Raw genomic sequence first — 18,427 nt, forward strand, 5'->3', positions numbered from 1 at the left:
ACATAATAGAAGATTAATTAATTGATATATTATTATTTTTATAAAAACGTAAAGTAAAATATAACAATACATACTTTCAAAACATTTATATTATTCTTCTTTTAAAAAATGGCTTATTTGATAGAAGATTATTTTTCTCTAGGTGATTAGAAAATACCAATAAATACTTAAGACATCATGCAAAAATAAGTCAGGAGTATTCACAGTACTATAAGCGATATTAGTTTCTGACCTAATAGATTAAAGATATCCATAACAAGACACAAAAATAAAAAGATTATTTTTCTCTTGTAATTTGTAAACATCTAATTATATTATATGACAATTGATAAAATTTGTGTTGTTTAAAAATTAAGGGAAAAAAAAGTCTCATTTAATTGAATAACGAATTAACAAATATTTTTTATAAGATATGTATTAAAAAATGAGAAAAACGTACTTAAAGAAACTAGTTATCTCACTCTGAAAAATATAGACCGAAATCTATAATACATAATCAAAGAGGGTTAGTCTAGTAACGGGAACTTAAATAGTTTTATATGATTTCCTAAATTTTCGAACCTCATTGCTGTTATTGTATAAGAAAAATATATATTTCAGAAATGAATAATTAATAAATTCACATATTTAAATCAGGGTAAAAGAGAAAGCCTATTTATTTCATTATTATGGCTCAAAAAAGCAGGGGGCCATTAGGAGAAGAATAGAGAAAAGGGTGATAGGTCACTGTGAAGAAGCATCTTGTAAAATAGATTATTCTATGCTACTCCTAGTGAGATTATTCTATCCTAGTAATTGAAAATTCAGCAAAGTAGCCTAAAAAAGCATGTAGGATAGCATATTATAAGCTGTAGATGTCCAAATTTTTTCAACAGTTTAGTTAGGCTTAGGCATCATCATGATTTCCTTAGCAGATGTCTATCATGTAGTGACAGCCACTGTCCCATTATATGTGACCATGTTTCTAGCCTACATCTCTGTGAAGTGGTGGAAGCTCTTCACACCAGAGCAATGTTCTGGCATAAACAAATTTGTGGCCAATTTCTCAGTCCCAATTTTGTCCTTCCAAGTCATTTCCTCCAACAACATTTTCAAAATGAGCCTCAAACTCATGTATGCAGACTTTGTCCAGAAGCTGCTTGCATTTCTAGTGTTCACAGCAATCATCAAGATCAGGGGCAGAGGGGGTTTGAAGTGGATCATAACTGGTCTCTCACTATCAACACTTCCTAATACTTTGATCCTTGGAATTCCACTCATGAAGGCTATGTATAGAGATGAGGCTTCTGTTCTCCTGCCCCAGATTATTTTTCTCCAGAGCATGGTGTGGTACAATTTGTTGTTGTTTCTTCATGAGCTTGATGCTGCAATTCCTGCAAGGACCATGCCTGTTGTTGCGCCTCCTCAATCACAAGAAACAGGTGAGTATGTAGATTTTGTTGATTTGCATGTTATGTTGAAAAGTGTATTGCGGTATGAGTGGAATAAAAAGGGGTGTGAAAACTGAAAAATGACAAATTTTTTTCATTTTTCCCCTTCCGATTTTCAAGCACATCCTAATCCAAAACTGATTGATTTACTTGATATCTGTTACAATAAATAACATTATATACCCTTTCTTCAGTTTTAAATTAAGTATTTAAAAATTATTCTTTTTCAGTCAACTGAAGTAATGTATGACAATCAAAGTGGGGCCAGAACCAATTTTATATTTCTCTTTGTTTTTCTATTCTTTTCTTTCTTTCTCTCTTCGATCAGATTCCATTTGAATACTTATTCCTCTAAAATGCAATTAAAAGTTCACAAACTATCTATCTTATTGCCAGTGCATTAAATTAGTTAAACAATGTTCTGTGACTTTTAAATATTTGAGCTTCATGTTAGTAGTATTCTTTCCGCTGCATATAAAATGTCTCCTTAAATATTTATTATTCATTTATTCGCATTTAGCCTCAATACTCAATTAATTTGTGACCACATTTTAAATCTTCTAATAAGAGTACTTTTGTTGAAGAGAATCATTTCATCATTGTAATTTGTGCTTAAGAGACAAATAATACAATAGAAGTGGTGTTATTTATATACAAACTATTCCGGTAAAAAGCATTATTATGGTTGTACGTACATTACTATTACTGCAATGGAAGTGGTGTTATTTATATGTTCTTGCTTTCTGCTTAAAGGGGAATCTGAGACTTCTCAAGAAATACAAACAAAAGAAGAAGACGAAGAAACAGAACATGGAACGCAGAGGAAAACCAGGATGTTGCTCATTCTGATGAAAGTAGGGAATAAATTAATCATTAATCCCAATACCTATGCAACTTTCATTGGTCTTGTTTGGGCAAGCATACACTTCAGGTAAGTAAACTGAAGAGTCATAAAGTTCTATCATGTCTCATCAAATTTGTTTCCCTCACTCAAGTCATTGATATAAATCATTATATGAGAAATAATTTTTTCATTAACTTGGCATATATTATAAGTTTATTAATTTTATAATAATATTTAAAAGTTATATCAACAGTGATCTGACAATGTGATTTTTTTTAAGCCGATAGTGCATAGAAATTAAAATCTTACTATATTTACATATCATTAAGGGAGAAATAAGGATAATTAGATAAGCCTATTATTGCAGGTGGGGAGTGGATATGCCAGATGTTGTTAATCAGTCGATAGACATATTGGCCAGTGGAGGTCTAGGCATGGCAACTTTCAGCTTAGGTAAGAGAATGAATCAATTGGTTCCTGTTATGAACTATTGAAATAACAAATCAAGAGTTGCATTAAAACTTACTACTATAAGCCTTGTTACCTATTTCTCGAATGAAATTTCAACAGGTCTATTTATGGCATCAAACTCCCGCATCATAACATGTGGGCCAAGGATGACACTGATGGCAATGGGCCTGAAATTTCTTGTTGGGCCTGCCATAATGGCTGTAGCCTCCATTGTGATTGGATTAAGAGATAGAATGCTCAAAGTGGCAATTGTTCAGGTGATGATTTCTTTCCTTTTTGTACTCTTGTTTAGGAACAAATTTTAAAATCTTATTATGGTTACTCCCTCCTTTGTCAGTTAATAATATTTAATTAGTTTGAATATTTCCCCCTATATTTATCTAAAAAAATTAAAATTGGGAAAAAAAAATGTCAGGTGTCGTGATTCTAATGGAAGGATTACATACTCCTAAAACACTGAAATTTTATCCCTTTTCAGATTATGGAAAGATACTTGACGTTATATGGTTTTGTATGTGCAGGCAGCTCTACCCCAAGGAATTGTTCCTTTTGTTTTTGCCAGAGAGTATAATGTCCATCCAGGCATTTTAAGCACTGGGTCAGTAAAACTTCTTAGCATACCTCTTTGATAGCCTTTGCATATAGACTAGCTAAGATTAGATGTTGTTCTTGTTTTGGTCACAGGGTCTTGCTGGGAATGCTCATGGCCTTGCCAGTGGCATTGACCTACTATGTCCTCTTATCACTCTGAGACACTATGTTAAATAGATACCAGAAACAATGACAGAAGAGTTGCATTGGTGTAAAACTAACGGTTTACATAGTTGTATATGGTTGGTATTGATTCATAAATAGTCAGAAAAAGAAAAAATATATATATTTATAACATATTTTGCTTTAGTAGAGAAGAACATTTTGCAGCCGTTGACTCAACAGAGAAATAAAGCATACTTGTGCGTTCATCATCTTACAAATTCAAATACTCAGAAATTAAACAATTGCAATTATGTTTGTGTATGTATTCAACATTGCCAAGTTACCAACTTACTAAAAAGTTCACCCACTCGAGCCAATTTGTACAACTTTGGGAAACCAAAACAGCACAAGTGGCATCTTTCAGGAATCAAATTGTATGCTTCCTCGATATAAGGGATGCATTTTCACCGAATCTTTATCGAATAAAATCAATCAAGATTACCAAGAGTTAGAAATTTAGAATGAAAATTCCCCTTTAGTTTGGAGGTGCCGTCAAGAATTGTATTAATTAAGTGCATGTTTGAATTTCAGTTGGAAAAGTTCAATTTTTTTCTTTATATGTGCATTAGAATTCACAAAATCACTTTTGAAACTATAATCCAAACAGCCTAAAATTGAAGGTAACATAAGCATAGAAGTAATTACATTTGACAAAAGGTGATAAGAACCTGAGAGAACCACGTCACAAAAACTAGCAATTGTAGTTGGAGAGTCCAATGTCTTATGAACCCTACACTAAAATTTTACACTTCTAATATAGGATTCAAGTTTCATACCTTGCAATTGGATCTAACATCCCACCATGAGCCTGGCGCCCACACGAGCTGGCTGTGTACTAGCCACTTTGACTAGACTTGGGTGAACATTGCAATGCCGGTGTCAACACCCACATTGCTCGTTCACAACTGGGACACATGGTGGATGACTCATACCAATTGATAAGAATCTTGGAAGAACAACACCACAAAAGCTAGCTATTGGGGTTGGAAAATCCAATGCCTTATAAATCTTATACTAGAATCTCATACTTTCAATGTGAAACTCACATCCCATACCTTGCAATTGGATACTAACAAAAGGTTCGTTTCCATTTTCCAACACTTCAGTTTTTACTAGCCTACCTTGTTCATCATTGTTTTTCTCCATCCAACATAGCATCTAGCTTTTCTTCCTTTTTCGAATTCAAAATGCAAAGCTATCTTGCAATCCTGGAGCCTATCACTTTTACTGAAACAAGTCTCCTCGTGTATATAATATACAAGAGTAAATATATGTAAAATATTTTTACACCATCATCCCATAAACTAAAACATGAGATATGTTAACAACACATTCTCTAACATACTCTTTTAAATACAACCTCTAATTGGTTAAAATTTGTTGAAAAACACAAAATCTAGTGAATCTCCTGCTCTATTTAATGACCATCTCTTTTGATTTTATAGTTTTCAATAAATTCTAATAAATGAAAGTGAGTGTATTAAAGAGTGTATTATTAACACTCCTCATAACACATTATAAGTTTGATTACTTAGATAATATCTACCTTGCAAGTCATACTAAACATGATTGCTAATTGGTTGACGGTATAAAAACTTCTACAGTGAAAGTGCAGATACATGATATGGTTTTGCTTCCTCTTGGCAAATGTATGCGAGTAATGTTACATGTTAAGAAGATGATACCAAATCAAGCATGAAAAAACATAGCTTTTTTTATTGGATACAATTTAAATAAAAAAGAAAGGTTTCATTGAAATCACTTAAATTTTTACTAAAATATAAGTGAAAAGTTATGAGCTAAAGTTCCTTTAACATATACAAAATGACAATCATAAATTTAAGATAAATAAAAATGACTATTCATCTTACAACAACGCTTGCAGCATGATCAATCTTGGGACCAATCCTCAACTTGATTAGGTTTTTGTTTTTCTGGTATTTATGAACTTAAAACTCCTTTTATATGGTATATGCAATACAAACATCAGCCTTTATCCAAGTCATACGAATACTCGCCTTAGTCGCCTAACAAGTTGCACGACAAATAGGTCAATTTCTTTAGGTCATGGCAATTTCTTTATTGATTGGTAATAGTACAAATCATTGCAAAGGGATGATTGGCGGAGAATTTGAGTCCAATTGAATTTTGCAGAACCCAGACAAATCGACAATGATGCATTTTAGGCATTGCAAATCTTGTTTAATTCTAGAACTAGTTATGCAAGTATGCGAGTTGTGTGGTAGCTAATGGCATTGCCGCTGTCATAGTAGACTAAACATTTCAACGATTAAACATTTCAAAGTCGTGAGTTATGTGAAATTCAGGTAATTATTAAATAGACCACTGGTATAAGGTACTTTCTAAGCAATTGCTAGCCAAACCTTTTCTCACTAAAGCATCAATAACAATGTGAATTTCTCTAGTACTATATGCAAAATTAGTGAACACCTGAAAATTTGAAAGCATAAATGCCACAGGCAAGAGGGTGATCATTTATAATTAAATGGTGCATTTTTATTTGGGCAACTTCAGCATGAATACTGTTTGATGTACTGTAGCCATAAGATTACTAACAATACTCTAGCATGAACTCATTAAGGAACAAGAAACCACAAGATTTTCAAATTAATGCAGTTTTACTTCTTCAGGGAATAAAGGGCTTTTATGTTTTAGCAACTGTTACAGGGGATAGTTCAGATATTCTTAACATCATGAGCTTTTCTTTTTTGTTTGTACCCGGCTGCCAACCACAGAAGGCTGGCTCTCTTTGGCTGTGTTTTAGATTTCCTTGTCTATCTTTTCTTGCTCCTATTCCTCTTATATACTACATATTTCATTGTAGGATATCTAATCTACTGGTGATTTGCTAATACTGATAGGCTATATAGTAATGATCAACAAGTGTCATAATACTGAAAAGGTAAAGGGAAGAAAAACCCAAGAAAACAAAACTGATCAGAGTATGAAGAAAAAAAGGCTAGGGAAACATCCGGTTGAACTGGAGTATATAGTTCAAGTAATCTAAATACTTAATGCATCAGCATACCTCTCTTGTACAACATGTTTTGTGTTTCCTTAAAATAATACAAACTTCTGTTCTGTCCTCTTCCAGTGAGTGAGAGCATCAAAATTGCTTCCTTTTGTTTCTGAAAAGCTTGTCCCGTCTTGCATAAACATAAGAGAGGGCTAGGAAAGCCGATGCAGATATCGACACAGGAGCCCAGGGAAAGGGAGGGTCCCTAAAGCACACAAGGGACGCCTCTATCTCCTGGGAGGCATGATATACAATGGAGTGAATGGCATAGAGATCATGATCCGAAGACCTCAAGTAAAACAAAGCCATCTCAAAATCCAAATGCGACAACGAAGACACCGCCTTGTTGAGCTTATACTTGAAAAGGTTCCACCTCTGCACAAACTCCACATGCTGCTTCTGCTTGAGCAGGTTCTTCGCCCCACCATGAGTCTCCACAGACTGAAGAACATCTATAGCACTTGTTATGCTGTAATTCAACGATGTCAAGAGAACATTCCTCCTGGCAGCATCCTTCTGCACAAAGGACAAACTCATCATCTCAGAAAACGGCCCGAACGGCGTCTGTCCCATACTCCAAGTATAATCCAGCAAAGTCTCATTATGCTGGGGGCTCCAATTCAAATGTGTGGGCGACACGCCCCACATACTCTGCAGAATCGAGCCGACGATCGGCCTCTCGAGCTCCCTGGTCTGTGTAAACACATGCCTCCCATTGCAGCTATAATCACTCACAGTCTGAGTATTCTTGGTCCTCACTGCAACCACCATATCCTTAAACGCAACTGATTGATGAAACCGATCAAGCAGCAACAGATTCGTGTAATCCAAGTCAAATACATACACTGGAATAAGCCTCCCGTAGTCCTCCTCAGGAATCTTAGCGAGCTTCCTCAGCTCCTCCCCAGAGTCAGACAAAATCTGGTGCAACCTTTTGGAATCCAAATACTCGCTCACAATGAGAGTGTAGTTGTCAAAGAGGAACCTGGAGGTGTAGGAATTGGTGGCGCGGGAGATGGCGAAGGAGCAAATGGAGCATTCGGAAAACCTAATTTGGTAATTCTTGAAGGTGAGGGTCTGATCGGCTAACAGCAACCGATCATTGTTGGTGTTTTCGAAGGTGAAGGTTTTCTCGATGGATTTCCAATCGAGGCCTTGGAGGTCGGTTTCGTCGCCGGAGTGGATGTGGATGAATTGGACGACGAGGTTGGTTTCGAAGGGGACGGGGATGCGGAGGGAGGGGGCGAGGAAGGTGTGGTAGGCGCTGTTGACGAGGGAGGCGAGGTCGGCGGCGAAGGCTTTGGGGGATTTGACGCGGCGGGCGTGGAGGGCGGCGAGGGGGGTGAAACTCGCCGCGGGGGATGACGCCGTCGCCGGAGATGGCGGGGCCGTAGTCGACGGGGCCGGCGCGGAGGTCGATCCAGAGGTAGCGGTGGGAGGAGGTGAAGAAGGTGCCGGAGCATTTGGTGACGGCGGGGGAGGAGTCGCCGGAGGAGTAGGAGTAGGCGTAGGGTTTGGGGTTGGGATTAGGTTCGGGGAGGTTGAGGAGGTAGAGGTGGACGTGGTTGGGGTTGGGGATAGGGTTTAGGGAGAGGAAGTGTTGTTGGATGATTTGGTCGAGGGGGGAGTAGGGGATGGGGAGGAGGGAGGAGCGGAGGGAGGAGGGGGTGGAGTGGAGGAGATTGGAGAGGGTTTGGGAGAGGTGGGAGGAGAGGGAGGAGGGGGCGAGGGTGGTGTGGAGGTGGAGGGTGTGGGAGAGGGAGAGGGTGTGGGAGAGGGAGAAGGGGGGTGATGAGGTGGAAGCGGGTGGTGGGGGGGGGCTGAGAGGAAGGAGGAGAGGAGGGCGGGGGTGTCGGGGGGGAAGTCGCCTATGAGGTGGAGGGAGAGGGTGATGGGGAGGGAGAGGGAGAGGAGGGAGGCGGGGGAGAGGGAGAGGGAGAGGGACTGGGAGAGGGATTTCTTGATGGAGGAGGGCAGTGAGAGGAAGCTGTCGTTCGAGCCTTGTCGGTCCTTCAGGGATTGCTGGCTTAGGAACGAGTCCAGCCCGATTATTGGGCTGCCTCTGCCGCCGCCGCTCATCAAGAGGACCGCCAACACCAGAAGCCCCAGGGTGGTGGTTGTGCTGGTGCTGGTGCTGGCAGAGGACCACATGGCAGGCCCGAGTTTAATTCAGCTACCACGATGTGTGTGTCTCAGTGTCACGGCTCCATATGTGTCTAGTAGAATTGGAGTCACTCGAGTGCGGTCAATGTCTGACTAATCATACTAATCAAAGAATCAGAGGACAGGGAGAGAATTACTCAATTAGTGCTAATCAATTTTTGCTAGAGACTAATAATACCAACACTTAGAAATGATTTTACAGATTAAAAACATATTTTACTGTACCTAAAATGATTTATATTAGTTAGAAATTAACTTTCCATTTGAATTTTATTGTTTTGAAAATTATTTTTAAAGTCAGTGTTTTCAAAAAGAAAAAGAAAATTGCTCGATGTTTTCAGTTGTTCTTTCATTTTCTTCTTATAACTATGGGCGGAAGTGATATAGGGTGGGTTTGGTTACTTTGGTGCGAGTAGAACTTGGTGCAGACATGGTTGTGTTGATTTAAGCATAAATTTATGCATAATTTCATGTATGAAATTTGGATCAAAAAGGAGGTGGCTATGCCTATGTCATGTATTTGGATTCTGTACAAGTTCCGTGTTCATAAATAGTTATACAAGACAGGGAAGAAACACGAATAAATCATTGGTTTGGTCATTTAAGTATTACCCTTCTAATTCTCATTTATTCTCTTTAAAATGATTAAATTATCTAAGTAATTCTTAAAATATTAAAATTCATATTACATAATTCTTAAAAGTATTAATTTTAATTTAATAAAATATATTGATATCGAGATTTAATATATGAATTTTTTATCCATAAAGAATTATTTATATAATTTCATTATTTTAACTGTACAAAAGTGACACTAATAATTAAGGGATCCAGGAATGGTTTAATTAGAATAAAGATATAATTCGATGATGTGTCGCATAGATGGATTGAAATCTCAACTTTACCTGCCTCATTTCTCAACCTAAATATATATATAATTATTCCATTTCTAACCAACTGAAAAATAAAAAAATTGTATCCAATTTTAGGAGCCGCCTAGATTATCAGTCATCACTGTCATCATCAGAGACAGATATAGAATCCCAAAATTTTGATGACGGTTCACTTTCTGGTTTCCTAACAGGATTTGTAGCATTGTTGAAGTCCCTAAAGTGCACCAAACCCCAATTTTCACAAGAGCTAGCAGTAGCAATTCTACACCCATCCACGGCCATGGCACCACAGCCAGATTCAGTACCATCTTTCGCAGTTGAAGAGCAAAGCAAGGAATTTGTTTGTACACCAGTGTCAACTTCCCATACATTCACGTAAGCATCGTCAGGGCCCCCAGTAACTATTTTGTATTGATCCATGTAAAGTGAAGTTACTTGCCCATAATGTCCATCCAACTCAGCTATCGGTTCTGGTTTTAATGATTCTTGATTTCTCCTAATATCCCAAAGCATTGCCCTGCAGCACGGAAGTTATGGTCAGTGCGATCGTGTGTGAGCAAATTTCTCTATAAGCACGCTTCTTACATAAGTAAAAATCAACTTGAGCATTTAATTTGTACAAAAAAATAGAACTCTTTTCATTTAACCAAGTTAAGATGCCTAAGTTAATTTTAGCTTATAAATTTTTTTAATATGTTTTGCTTTTTAAAATTCTTCTCCTATAAGAGTTTAGGAAGAAATTTATCCACATAAGGCCTAAAGATAACATGATATTTGACCATGATCCTTACACAGTAAAAAGTAAAAACAACTATTGGACGAAGTGATTCACTAACTAAGATAATTGGCAGCAATAACGAAGTTTCTTCTCTCAAAATCATAACCATACCTGCCATCACCGCCTGTGCATATTAAATATTTTGAAAGGAAAGCATCAAATGAACACATCTTTGGTTGATGTACAGCTGCGGTGATAACTTTCTGCATTGTCCTTAAATCAACTGCAGTGACAGAGGAACCAGCTGCCACATACAATAGTGTTTCATGGCATTTCATGTTTACAGGTGTACCAGCAACAGAAGTCATCCCAACACAACAGGAGGTACGAACAGAAGATGATGTGGCAGTGCCAGTATCCCAAACCTTCACCTATTAAGATTTAAAAGCTACAATATTGTAAAAGAATAGCCCAATTTCAAGAAAATTATTAGGATTATCAAAATTTTACACTGCCATTGAACCATACAGTACCATCTATTTTAGAAAACTGTCAACTTCAAAAACGAAATCTAAAAACATACATTGTAGGTTAAGAACCTCTTAGTTACTATAATAATGTGACACTTTTTCGATAACTGCTACTGTAAGCCATAAAATTTTCAATTAATGAGGACCAACTTTAAACTTAAATAGTTAAGAGACATAATATTTTAGTAAAGCCTGATCAGCAATTAATAAAGCAGTACAAAACAACATTGGATGAACATAGAGATTTTTTTTCACATGGTTAGAGCAGAATAAAATCTTTCAAATATAAGGCTCAACTTTCCATGGCAATGAATTTGAAGCCCCAAATTATGTCCTATCAATCAAGTAGCATTTGAAAAATGCGTTATCCCACCAAATTAACAAGGTCTAGGAGAAGGAATAAAAGGCCTATATTAGAAGAGCCCAATCCTGTAAATTAAATGATCAATTAGTTATGAGAATGAGATGCAACAAAAAGAAGTTACGATAGTAAGAGGGAAATATATAGCAAAGGGGGGAGAGGAGGGAGTTTTGGAGAGTAGTTGAGAGATTTGTGATAGGAGAGACAGGACCCTTGAATTCCCTGAGTTGTATCATCGTCCAATCTTTCCCATCTTCTCACCGAAGCTTCATCCTGGGAGATTCGGTATCCTAATAAAAGTCTCCTGTTTTCTCTTTTCAGTTTTGTTTCGTTTCTTAAATCAGTATCTTACATAATGCTTCAATACTAGACGGAAAAAATGTTCAACTAGTTCACATAGTAGGTACTACTTAGCACCAAAGAAAGTAAACACTCAAGATCTTGGTTAGCTTCCATAAGGAAAACTATTTGTTATATAAGATGCATTTCGCCAAAGCTTTTCTACATTTTAGTTTTTACAGCAGTTACCATTGCATCAATAATCACAAACATGTTGACTATTACCATATATATTCTCGAGAAACTTATGAAACAATAAGCATGTAATGTTCATCCTTTATGAAATCAAGGTAATTAAAAAAGAATAAATCAAAAATCAAATAAATACACAAGTAAATGAACATGACAAAATGAAGACAGGAATACAAGGATTACCTTAGAATCTCTTGAGATGGTCACCAAAAGCGAAGTTTTATGCCTGAAAAGATGAGAACATGAAGGATCTATCATTATAGTTGAATATGACTAATACAAACATCTTAACTTCACCTTAAGGAAATATGCTTAGTAATGGCAATTGCACGCGTTTGAGATTTCAACTCTCTGGTTGAACTAAATACGCAAAACATCTCATGGTTTATTTCTCCATCTTAAGCATAGCAGTATTAGCTTACAAATCATAGTAATGTACAATAACAAATCATAGTATTCGGCCCATTAATACAAGATAAAGAATTAAAAAAAAATTGAATTTATCACAACTTTATTGAACACGTTAAGTCACTGACAAAATATATGTCTATGAAAATAACATCAGCTCAGATCAGTAAAAATGAAATGAAATAAATAATAAATAAAAAAGAAACCCAAAAAGTGGGACACAAAACATATGTTCATGTCATGAAGATCAACAAAGTTTTATGTTGGCCCATGACAAATGTGTTACTGTTAAGTGTTAACAAATTCTATAGTTGGTCTTAACCAACAGGAAAGCTCAATCAGTTGCATTGCATCACTACCAGCTAACAAGGCAGAAAATACATGTGAAAATTGTTAGAATCTTAGTATTCAAGTAAAACCAATCAAGCATCCCTAAATTAAAGTATATTCATAAGGCAAGATATAAATCAACATAAAGTAAATGCAAATGAATTTTTATACAATAACTCTCCCTCTGGTACAAGAATAAGAATAAAAGTTTGATCACAAGTTTAATATGCACAGACATAGCATACCTACCCACCCAACTTAATCAGCCAACATTAAAGTCGAGGGAAAATTGTGATTAACTTAACCACATGCTACCCTATAGTTCATTATCCTAACATAATACCGGGAAAAGGAAAGTGCAGTAACAACTAACAATGAATACTAAAATAGATTAACTCATACCCGGCAACAGACATCAAATTTACAGGTTTTTCATGCCCATAGAGTGTAGCCTTCAAAGCACGTTGTCCTCGTTTTCCACTTGAGCCAAGGGACCATAGTCGAACAGTACCATCTTCTCCTCCACTTGCCAATACTTTGCTACTATCCTCTCCCAATAATTTATTTGACAGCGACAACACAGGACCATTGTGACCTCTAAAGCATCGCATGCTTGAACCCTACAAAAAGGCAAAGACGAAAACACAGTCGGCATTAAAATAGACACAACATAAAGAATAACTTGCCTTGATAGTGTCAAGGTTCATCTTGCTAAAGTGCACCCAAGAAAAAATTGTTAAAAGAAAATACTTTTTCCAAGGAGCAAGCACAAGTGAACAATTTTCTGTACATTGGTTTTTGGGAGAAACTTAAACATAGTAGAAACAAAACACACACGAACAGAAAAATGAATTGCAACATAAAACAACTACAAGTATTTATTCATTTATTTTACTTTTGCTCCCACAAAAAAGAGGAATAAACATACATCCCACACATCATTTATCCAATTTCTCTATCAAGCATTAAAAAGGAAAATTTATAATATTTCCACCACTTTCAGTTTTCACTATCCTTTCTACCTTTTCTACTGAGAACACCCTAAACATGCTGCAGAATAACAGGAATTAGAATGTATAGATAGACATGGGGGACTAACACAATGTTGCTTAAACTAAGCAATACCTTCCACCACAGACGAATGGAGTGATCACAGCTGGAGGTAACTAAAACATTTTGCTCCCCTTGCATTTCACCTCGAAATAATGAAGTCACTTCATTAAGGGGAAACAACCTGCAGTTTGATTATTTTAGTTAAGATTAAGCCAATTCACCCTGAATTCCTTGGAGTTTTAGTTTCTAGGAGGAAAAGATATTCAATATGGAAGCTCAAATATAACAGATAATTAATAATTCCAGGAATGTTGTTATTAGCAAACAAACAAGTCGGATGACTTTATGAAATAAATACAGCTAATTCACAACCACCAACAAAAGCCTTATTATATTAGGTGAGGTCAGCTACATGGATCACACAACACCATTGAGATTGGTTGAAGAACAAACCCTAAGAGATATTATTCACTATAAGATCCCTCTTAATAATTTTCTCCAATGTCCTTCTTGATCTTCCTCTCCCCTTTTTTTACAAGGTTAAACACCATCAATCTACTCTTTCAATGGTGCTTTCAATGTCCTTTACACATGTCCAAAACACCTTAACTGATTTTTTGTCACCTTTTCCTTGATCTATGTCACAGCTATATCTTCTCATATATAATCGTTTTGTGTTGTTCTTACATGTTTAGACACATTCTTCTTAAAATTCTCATTTTTGTTATGATTTCCCTTTTTCTTTTATTGTTCCTTTAAAAGCCCGACATTCACTACTGTAGAGTATAACTGGACATATAGCAATATGACAAAAACAATGCTTTGAACTTGGTAGACATTTTATGATCACAAATAACCATCTATATCTTTCTCCATTTAAACCATCTGGCATATCGTGTATGTAATCTTCATTGATTTCTCCATCAACTCGTGGTATGACATCAACTGTCATTTGTACTTCCAAATCACTTTCTTCTCCTTTCTAATTAAATTTATCAAAATTGCAATGTATATATTATGTCTTCCTTTTACTCAAGTGAAACCCCTTTAATTCCCAAGTTTGTCTCTAAAGCTTAAGTTTAAAGCTAACCCCTTCTCTTGATTCCTCAATCAAAAGTTTGACTATATTATACAGAAAAGCATGAAATTGGGGATAGTCTTTTATGCGCCTTTGTTAAGCACATCCCAGACTAGATTATATTATTCAGAAAAGCATGAAATTGGGGATAGTCTTTTATACGTCTTTGTTAAGCACATCCCAGACTAGATTAAACAAGGACTTAAGGTTGGGACTTGATGTAATCCTGTCCTTATAAGAAAGTTCTTAGTATCACCTCTTGGGTTTCTTACAGTAGTAGTCACCCTATCATACATGTCTTGTATAACTTAGATATAAATCATGTGAACGTCTTTTTCTAAAGTCTTTATAATACTCGTCTTAACACTTGATAATATGTTTTTTTAGAAAATCATATGTATGTCTCATTCTTTACTTGAGTACCTTTCCATTAACATATGTAAAAGACAAACAACTTCTGTTGTATACCTTGGTAAAATACCAAATTGATTCTCCAAAATCCTAGTCTTATATCTTAATCTATGCTCCAAATTTACATCTAATTCAGCAAAAGTTAAAAAGAAAATAATAGAAAAACAATTGAACCACTAGCATGCATATGACAGTATCTATGGCATCAAATTAAACAGAATGAGGGTGTGAAGGTAATTTACAAGGAGAGAGACCTACTGCCATAATAAAATTGAAATTTGAACTTGTAAAGAACCAAAAAAGAAATTAGAAAATAAAAGCAACAAGGGTGACCTGATTTACCTCATACAGGTGATTCTTGCTTTATGATCACTTAGCGTATGGAAAATATCTGGTCTTGCCTTTAGATAGCCATCCAAATCTAAAATGTTCAGGAGTGATCCCTGCTCACCACACCACATTACCAAACAACAATCAGCAGAGTGCAAAATTGTGAGGAAGCAAACATCAGAAAATGCTCAATTCCTGAAATATAACTACACAAATCTCATTCACTAAAAAATATTCTAAGGATACATTTGGGAGTGAAATTTTAAAGGAAAAAAAGATGATTATTTTATTTTTAAATCAGAAGAGTTATACAATATATTATAAATTTATAAATAAATAAAAGATTAAAATGTTAAATTTATATGTCAATCTATTTTATTTTTTATTTTAAAAATCGTTAAATAGGGAATATTTGATAGGAATGAAAATTTCAGCATTTGCTCCAAAATCTTCACTCAAAACATAGCCAAAAGGTTTAAAAGAAATGGTAGCTCAGCAGCGTTGTAATTATAATTACAGTTAAATTTATTTTTAGTGCTTGTAAATATGAGAGTATTTGCTTTTAGTTCTTAAAAACTCGTCTCCTTCACACTCCTCATTTATGAAAATGAGTCAAGTTTGTTCCTTATCCTTCACAAAAATCCATCTCCTTTTGGTCTCTCTTTACAAAAATATAGATTATACATGATACATTTCTGTAAATAAGAGACCAAAACAAGAAAATTCCTTTTTTAGGATCTAAAAGCAACCATTCTCCTGTTAGCAAAATTTAAAACATATTTAAAAATTTTATATTGTGTTTGGTTGAACATCCCTGATCCATGTTCCAGCAAGATTCATGTAAAAATACACACAAAAGCGACTATTAGTTGCTTTAGTGACACGCATTCAAGCTACATGGATGGGGATCCAAACAGGAAGTTAGTGCATGTTAAGATGATTTGTGTCAAATCATTCAAAATCAAGTTGATTCAAAATCTCCTTGAAATATCAGTTAACATGATCTAAGGTAAATCTTCAAGTATTTAGTTCAACATTAAAGAAAGATTATCAAACTCATGAGTGAACTCATAAAATTGGACGAGTTTACAAGTTGGAAGCCATCAACCGGTTCAACTCGCATGCAAACTCATTTTTTTTGGGGGGGGGGGGGGGAGGGGGCTTGGGTAAAATCGAGCAAGCTAGTGCAAAAACACTCGAACTAATGATTTCAAGGGCGTGTTGGTGAGTTCAGTTGTGGTGAGAAATCTCACCCATATGATGCTTGTTTTTAGCCATTATAAGGCTTGTTTATACAGGAAATATTACGGCACCTTATTTCTCTTCTCTCTCACAATTTCCATCTGATTCATGGCACCCAAACATTGCTTCATCCTTCAATCTCTCTTGCGACTCCATCTCCACTCTGGTAAAGGCTCCTTTGATTCAACCATCATCTCTTCGGATCATCATCTGTTGAATGTTTGTCTCTCTGTCTCTCATCTCTATTTTCACTGTATCCCTTACGTTCTCACAGTTCCCTGATTACTCTCTATTTGGTCTCTCTCTGTTCAAGCAGAGCAGCAAGTAGGAGCTACAAAATACAAATTGCTTAAAAGCCTGATTCCAGTCCCTCTCTCTCTATACTTTATAATATGTTATTTGTCTTGACTTGAAGTCTATTTTCGTGCCTGATAAATGCTGACTTATCGGAGCATTAACTCCAACATTTAAAATTTTGGGAGTGGGAAGTATATTTCAGAGTTATCAAGCAAATTTTGGGTATTGACAGCATGTTTCAGTATATTTCAGAGCCATCTTGCAAAGTTTGCAGTATAATTTTGGGTTATGGGAGTATACTTTGGTATCTTTTAGGTATTTAATATTAATTTTATATTAAGTAAACCCTTGCAACTTTACAAGCTTACAAGTTGAGCCGACACGAGTTTATCTAAACTCTCGAGTTTGACAACCTTACATTAAAATTTTTTTATTCTGGATTCAAAGTTGATCAAAAGTTAATTGAGTTGAAACTTGAAGCAACTCTAATGTTCTCTGAATTTTACTATTAACTAACTTACTTCTAGAATAAAATAAAATACACAAATCACTTCCCTTCCAAATCAATTTTGCTTAACACTAATCATTATAACCAAAATACAAACCTGTGACCAGACAAGGTGACTTTTGCGGAGGAGCAACTGGTTGAAAGGCTTGGCCTGTTCGCGAAACTGGAGAACGAAGGGATCGAGAAACTTGAACTGTCGCACCGCGGCGTGTCTGGCCAAATACAGTTCCCTCGCTCCGATTCCACGCGAATGCGAAGGTAAGTGTTGACGCCACTGCTCCCTGCGGAAAGAGAATAGAATGTTCAGAAACTGAAATGCAATGGAAGAGAAGAGAAAGAGAAGGTGACCTGAAGAAGCGTTGCCAAATGGAATCGGAATAGGCGAGGCGTTTGAGAGCGGAGGATGTCATGGCCAAATTGCAAACGTCGCGGAGGCTCAGGTGGCCGGCCCAGTGAGCCACGGTGTCTTCGTTCAGGTCGGTTATCGACGTCGCCGGCGAATGGGATGACCCGGCCATTAAACCCTAGAACCTGAAAGTTGGGGTAGGATTGGAGAAAGCCAAACTAAAGTACAAAATGTTCATGCGAAAATCATTAGGATCGTTTAGTTGTTATTTGTTAAGATTCATGAAAATGGGACGAAGAAACCCTAAACCCTAAACATATATATATATATATTTTTTTTTTCGTCTATGGAGTATCCATCGCCGATAGCAGTGATTAATCTCTTCGCTACGTTAGAGGTACCTCAAAGGGTAGGATAGTTGGCCACAAGATTTAACGCGATTGCATACACAAGGTAGGATTCGAATCCTTGACCTTGCTTAAGCATGGATCAACTCTTACCGCTGCACTACACGCTTGAAGTTAAGAAGAAATATATTTGTGGTCTTTAGAAAAAATAAATAAATAAATAATATATATATATATATATATACACACACATATATATATATACTTATTATAAAGAGGATATGTATGTAACCGTTTTTGTAATACCCGTAGTATTGCTGCGAAGAGGTGGAGATAGCACAAG

The 18,427-nt window shown here is 36.1% G+C and overlaps 3 protein-coding genes across 4 annotated transcripts; 1 reads left to right on the plus strand and 2 right to left on the minus strand.

Annotated features, from left to right (window-relative positions):
* The first annotated feature begins 751 nt into the window (after nt 1-751).
* LOC109813063 (auxin efflux carrier component 8) lies at nt 752-3,710 on the plus strand. Its single transcript, XM_020377177.3, has 6 exons — nt 752-1,421; nt 2,184-2,361; nt 2,642-2,727; nt 2,845-3,002; nt 3,267-3,343; nt 3,430-3,710. Exons 1-6 carry the CDS (start codon nt 899-901, stop codon nt 3,494-3,496), a joined length of 1,089 nt encoding a protein of 362 aa, XP_020232766.2. The 5' UTR covers nt 752-898; the 3' UTR covers nt 3,497-3,710.
* A 2,731-nt stretch (nt 3,711-6,441) lies between these two features.
* On the minus strand, nt 6,442-8,832 carry LOC109813061 (uncharacterized). The gene is given in 3 exon segments (XM_020377172.3): nt 6,442-7,879; nt 7,881-8,330; nt 8,333-8,832. Coding segments are annotated over 3 exon segments (2,058 nt in total). The 5' UTR covers nt 8,690-8,832; the 3' UTR covers nt 6,442-6,628.
* Nucleotides 8,833-9,522: 690 nt separating this feature from the next.
* On the minus strand, nt 9,523-18,037 carry LOC109813060 (ribosome biogenesis protein ytm1). 2 transcript variants are annotated; one of them, XM_020377171.3, is made up of 8 exons: nt 17,740-18,037; nt 17,489-17,672; nt 15,357-15,457; nt 13,598-13,706; nt 12,875-13,092; nt 11,918-11,960; nt 10,484-10,743; nt 9,523-10,111 (listed from the first exon to the last, which is right to left on the minus strand). In XM_020377171.3, exons 1-8 carry the CDS (start codon nt 17,907-17,909, stop codon nt 9,706-9,708), a joined length of 1,491 nt encoding a protein of 496 aa, XP_020232760.2. In that variant the 5' UTR covers nt 17,910-18,037; the 3' UTR covers nt 9,523-9,705. The 2 variants fall into 2 exon arrangements, with proteins under 2 accessions (XP_020232760.2, XP_082923965.1); XM_083067839.1 differs by lacking the exons at nt 17,489-17,672; nt 17,740-18,037 and adding an exon at nt 16,658-17,252.
* Nucleotides 18,038-18,427: the final 390 nt, after the last annotated feature.

This window comes from Cajanus cajan, chromosome 2, assembly GCF_000230855.2.
Source record: "Cajanus cajan strain Asha chromosome 2, NIPB_CcT2T_4, whole genome shotgun sequence".
Classification (NCBI taxonomy): Eukaryota; Viridiplantae; Streptophyta; class Magnoliopsida; order Fabales; family Fabaceae; genus Cajanus; species Cajanus cajan.